At 42.3% G+C, this 6,371-nt stretch overlaps 1 protein-coding gene across 1 annotated transcript; it reads left to right on the top strand.

Annotated features, from left to right (window-relative positions):
* Positions 1–4,984: 4,984 nt before the first annotated feature.
* LOC103626139 (putative ripening-related protein 4) lies at positions 4,985–5,906 on the top strand. Its single transcript, XM_008646525.2, has one exon. The coding sequence runs from the start codon at positions 5,033–5,035 to the stop codon at positions 5,660–5,662; it is 630 nt and encodes a 209-aa protein (XP_008644747.1). The 5' UTR covers positions 4,985–5,032; the 3' UTR covers positions 5,663–5,906.
* Positions 5,907–6,371: the final 465 nt, after the last annotated feature.

Here is a 6,371-nt window from a genome sequence, read left to right as displayed (position 1 = left end):
CGGACGCTACAAAATTAAATATATGGGCACGAGCTGAAAACCACCACAATAAATGGATATCCACTAACGGTTTACTCAGTAAAATCGTCCATGTAAATAACACATTTATATTAGTGACTCAATAAGTAAACCAATAGTAGAATTGTTATTATTATTGACTCATGTAAATAGTGTATTTACATCCATGTTCACTTAAGTTAACCTCTAATGTCTTGGTTTTACAATAGTGGTTGACTTAGGGCTCATTTGGTAGAGCTCTGTTTCATGATTCTCAAGTCCCGAGAGTTGATTCTCTAATAGAGTGATTCCGATTGATTCTCTATCGGAAGTGAATCTATTTGACGAAAACCGTTTGACAAATATGCTATGAAGTGATTCCTAAGGGATTAGAGAGTGGGGAACAGGTTGAGAGCGGTGAGAAGCAGGTTTTTTGGCTCCCACAAAATAGAGACTAGATTCACTCCACTCCCACCATATAGCAGTTTAGATTTTTATCGTTTGGCACGACATGAGTGATTCTCGCTGGGAGTGGAGTTATGAGAGCTCTACTAATCATCGACATATATAAAATCGGCTGTAAATATTGCTTCTTCCTTTCCGACCAGAATTGTATAGCTAAACCAACATCCACTAGTTATGAACTTGGAGGTCCTAAAAATTACAAAATATGAGGGGGAGTCTTGCTCTTTATTTCTTTAAAGTAAATCGCGAAAAAGGTTAGTCAATTCCTCTTATATCTCTTTTTTGCATGAATTCTTCTTAATTTGAGGCAAAATTAGGTCGAGAATTTTATGGTTGCGGTTGAGGAGAGAAAGAAAGAACGATAGTAATTTTAGATCTAGGTTTCATAATTGTTTCAATTTTAGATTAGTTTGCTTATTATATTTACTCTCATTATATACAAATCTCACTAGCCATTTCATAATTTATGCATCCATGTAAATGCACACAAAACAATGAGAAATATTGTTATCTACATTTTGATTGTGAAATTTTTATTATAAAATAGACTATTTATTTATTTATAACAATATTTTATTTTTGGTTAGTGATTACATTTTTTGTTGAACTTACATTAATTGTGGGTGAAGTTGTTCAACTTTCATGCATAGCATTTAACCAATCTACATCCTTTGGGAGTTTCATCTGTGCTAGTAGGCTTAATGCAAAAAATAAATGAATAATGTTCAATAAATTATATAAGCTTCTGAGAGAGTGTCATTACGCCCATTGCAGGACTCCAAATGATGAGATCTTTATGTGTGCTTGAAGTAGCAGTGTGCTTCTTCTATCAACCGCTTGGAGAAGAGGTTGTGCAACATTAACATCTTGAGATTGTGCCTCCATTTGGTCTTAAGGGATATAAGTATCTCCATTTGGTTGTCTCGTGTCATTATGATTGTCTCGAGACACACTTGATGAAGATGGCTCCAACCAGTATAATCTTCATTGCCTCCCTCAATTGTTCATCACCTACATCGTTAAGATTATCATGTGCTCCTTAAGAGCCGTTATATTCATTGAACTCCACATCATAAATTTCTTATACCAAGACAGTGGTATGGTTGAATACTCAACATGCTTTGGACTTGAATGAGTAACCAAAAAACTCCAATATCACAATATATTTGTAACTTCCTTATATGTTGATGCTTCTTGTAGATGTAGCATTTACAACCAAACACACAGAAAGATGAGATATGTGGCTTCTTAACATTGAGCAACTCATATAGGGGTCTTTTTAGGCAAATTGTGAGGTGATAGATGGTTGGATGTCATAACACCCAAGCCATTCGTGGCAATCATGGACCAGTGTAGTTACTCTCTCTAACACCCCAACCACTCACAAACCAGCGGTAGTTACTACTGACAGCCCTCAAGAATCATAGATCATCCCCATAAACCAATAAAAGTATTTCTGAACTTCTCGGTTGGTCACCCATCCCAAAACCTATATGAGCCAAGCATGCTTAACCTATAGGTTCTTTTGAGATAGGCTTTCGAAAAATAAGGTACACCTTATTGGTATGAGTATTCTATCGATCCTATTTAGCATTGGGCCAAGATGTCACACTTTGGTCGTGTTTGGCTCGCTATGCCCCCTACCTACGCCTCGCCAGAGTTAGAAGATGGCCAGCTAGGTGGGCTAGCCCAATAATGTTTTTCTTTCTTTTTAAAAAACCTATTTTTTAACTCTATTTATTCATTATTTTATTTTAAACCCATATAAAAATATGGTTTTCGCATCCCACTAGGTTTAATCATCAAGTCTAACTTACTCTCAATAAATTTAGACATCTCAATTTTAAATCAATTTATAGTTTCATAAATTCGATAACATGAACTATAGGTATGTTATTAAGCATAAGATTTTTACTAGGTCACTTCAATGGGTTAGGAAGGATCGTATTATACCTGATGGATTCTCGATTCACTGTTGCTCTATAATTACTTCATAAATTTTGATCCGAAATAGGAGCAAAAGTAGTCATTGATAAAGACATGTTAGCTCCACCTAAATTAGCCTTATTGGTTTCAAATGCTGAAGATGCCAATTTGGCTTTGTTAGTTGCTTCATAAATCCCTTGATTTTCATTATAATTATAAGGCATTTTTAGATTTCCAACTATAAAAATAATTGAGTCCGTATGTGGTCGGGTCGTCCGTTTTCGTGAGGCCCACTACTGCAGTCCGAACCGAACTCACGAATAAATTATACGTCAACTCCCCTTTAGCTTTGACTCTAACATTGAATGGGCCTTGATCATATGCTTGGTGGGCATGTCCTCATCATTGAGGTTGATTAAGAAAATTATTCAACTGATAGATCAACATAATTAGTGTTTTTACCCTCTAGTTTATAAAAGTGTGCCATAATCATACTAGAAAAAGGATGCAATATTATTACCTCTTCATCAACCTTATGATCTTACAACATCTTAGAACAATTAGCATGGGTTGGATAAGGATAAATTATCTCTTCATCAACCTTTACCTATGATGTAGTGGATGCAGAAGCAACACCATTACCAAAGTTAGGATCATGAAATTGAGACACTTTATTCCATCGATCTTTGGTACAACTCTCCAAAGAAAGCATTTAGATTGGCATCAAGTTTGGTTTGAATCTTCTAACGAAGCTCATCGAAAAATAAATTCTTCAGCGATGTTGGGTGGTTGATGTTCTTAGGATTTAAGGGGTCAATGTGATCATCTCCATCTTCAGATATGTCACTATCCAATATATACTAGTAGATTGGAACTTGATAGTCTTCTTCCCCAGTGTAGTCATGAAAAAGTGTGTTTATGTCAGAAGAGATCTGGATCACATATCAGTAAGGGCTATCATGTATGTGGTCGACACAAGACCTTGAATGCAGCGAAGTTCACATATCAGTAAAGGCTATCATGTATGTGGTCGACACAAGACCTTGAATGCAGCGAAGAACCTATAGGACCAACAAAATTGATCTAGAGACTGGTTAAACCAACGTTGATCCTATGTCAACTAGACTCTCGAACACCTCTTAGGAAGACCCGTCGATGAGGACCACATAGAGGCTATCCTAGTATGGGCTAGGCCACCTAGAATGTCGCTAAATCTTGCCATAAGACATGACATACAAGAAGATGGAGAGGGTAAAAAATAAAAGAGGTAATAGATACATTTTTGATTGACGGGATGATGGATCACTCAATCGATCGTGATCCTCTTATACATATTTAGATGATGGATTATCCCAGTAAAAAACAACTATAAAATATGTTCCCCATGTTTCTCACATTAAAAACCGTTTTAGAACCAAGTAGTTTAAAATCTAGTAAAAGTTGACCTACCTGACTTTAAAAGTCGCCTAAATCAGGTCTAAAGGAGGGCGGACTAGCCGGTCTTGCCCGAGTTCGAAGGACGGTCTAGTCGACTTTGAACACCCAACCTGGTAGTGGTTAGGGACATCCTCTCTTAGCTTTAGAGACCCCTTTTCTAGTCGGATTTAAGGCTATCCGCAGTGCTTCTCTCTAAAATTCTCTCCCTATATCACTTTTTTGCGTCACATTGTCAACATTCCATCCCCTAATTCTCCATCTCCCGCAGCGGTTCCCCCACATTCTCCCCCTATACCCCACTACAACCATAAAATATCATTTTCTATACATACTTTTCATCGACTATTATTTTTTCTTCTACTAATAATTAAAGGTAGGCCCACGTGAACAGTGTAAGGGCGGCTGCGCGCACGCCACAGCTGGAGGGGTGTGGCTGGAGGTAGAGAGAAGAGGGTCGTGCTGCGGGCGTCCGCGTGCTGCTGCCCTTGCCCTGCTAGGGGAGGGGGTGAGAGCGCGGCTGCCGCTGCGGTCAGTCTAAGTAGTCAGCTATGCTTATATTGCATAGTTTCATGTCAAATATTTTGGCGTATCAGCACCTACCATGCACACCTTGATGTCCCCGACCAGGCCACGCGAATATTTTTTGCAGCCCCTGCTCGTTGCCTCTCGTCCTCACTGATAAACTCCAAAACGCTGAACCTTATAGCGAGGTTTGGTTTACTAACTGGTGCGCCCTACAATGCCATAGAGACTTTCCACGGCTAAAAACCAAGAGAAACCTGGGACAGCTAGCTGGCGCAGGCTAAAACTGGAAACGGGTCGCCGAAGAAAGGGACAAATTGTAACTTGGATTCCTACAGGCCTTGCACGGATAAGAGATCAACTGTTTGTACTTGGATTCGCGATCAATGTTCTGCGTACCTTGGAATCTCATTCACGCGGGCATTCAGACAAGACAAAGACACGCAGGGCGGACGTAGGCGATGGCAAACTACAGTAAAAACCAACCAAGTAAAACAACACAGGGGATGTAAAACCAAGGAATTAAATTAACCCGTCCAGTTCAAAACGAACGGCAGATCGAGCTCGCTAGCTCTATATATAAATAAAGCACCCGGCCGGGTCCCATAGACCACAGCACAGCTGGCACGGCAGCAAGAGTCCAGTGCAACCAGAACTAAGCAGCAGCCAGCCAGCAGGCAAAAGCATGGCAAGCTGCATGAAGCTGCTAGTGTTGCTTGCCCTCGTGCAGGTCCTGTTGTCCCTCCACGTCCAAGTCTCCGAAGCCACTACCAATAAGCACCACCACCACCACCACAAGCCGGAGGAGCCGGGCTCGGGCTCGGGCTCGGGCACCTGCCGACTCAGCGGCCACCTCCACGGCAAGGCCGGGAACTGCAAGAAGCTGCACGGGTCGGACTGCTGCCAAGAGGGCCACAAGTACCCGCAGTTCCGGTGCTCGCCCCCGGTGTCCGCCAGGACGCCGGCGACACTCACGCTGAACAGCTTCGAGAAGGGCAAGGACGGGGGCGGCCCGTCGGAGTGCGACAACCGCTACCACAAGGACAGCGAGACGGTGGTCGCGCTGTCCTCCGGGTGGCTGCGCCTCGACGGCACGCGCCGGTGCGGCCAGACGGTCAGGGTCACCGCCACCAACGGGCGCTCCGTGCTGGCCAGGGTCGTCGACGAGTGCGACTCGGTGAACGGGTGCGATGAGGAGCACAACTTCGAGCCGCCCTGCCCCAACGACGTCGTCGACGGGTCCCCCGCGGTGTGGAAGGCGCTGGGGATCAAGGAGAGCCTCGGTGAGGTCAAGGTCACCTGGTCTGATGTCTGAGCCGGCGCGGCCGTGTGGAACGCTGTCTCAAGTATACGTACGTAGCCAACCTGCTGCGTGAAGACACACGCGTACGTATATAGGTGTGCGTTCTTCTCCCTTGCATGAACATGTGTCATGGGATATATGCTACTAGTCTTGGCCGTGAGGGGATATATAGCTACTAAATAAACCATCACGTAGTGTTTGTCGACGTCGTTCCTAATTAAAAGTACGACCACTGTTCCTTTCGCTCAAAAAGTTCATGTCCATCCCGAAATAATTTGTTGCATATATAATTATTCAGTGTATACTATCAGGAGTATTATTATTTGTGTTCTACAAAAAGGCGCGGCTATCGTTGCGGCTAGGCCTTTGCCTTTACGGTGAACATTGGGAATTTTAGGTATACTTTGTCTAGCGTATATATTAGAAAAAAATCAGTAAAAACAGTTCTCATGGAGCAGCTATGTACACCCGGCTAGGCCTTTGCCTTTACGGTGAACATTGGAAATTTTAGGTATACTTTGTCTAGCGTATATATTAGAAAAAAATCAGTAAAAACAGTTCTCATGGAGCAGCTATGTACACCCGGCTAGGCCTTTGCCTTTACGGTGAACATTGGAAATTTTAGGTATACTTTGTCTAGCGTATATATTAGAAAAAAATCAGTAAAAACAGTTCTCATGGAGCAGCTATGTACACCCGGCTAGGCCTTTGCCTTTACGGT

This window comes from Zea mays, chromosome 5, assembly GCF_902167145.1.
Source record: "Zea mays cultivar B73 chromosome 5, Zm-B73-REFERENCE-NAM-5.0, whole genome shotgun sequence".
Classification (NCBI taxonomy): Eukaryota; Viridiplantae; Streptophyta; class Magnoliopsida; order Poales; family Poaceae; genus Zea; species Zea mays.
This window is presented reverse-complemented; position numbering and strand designations above follow the sequence as displayed.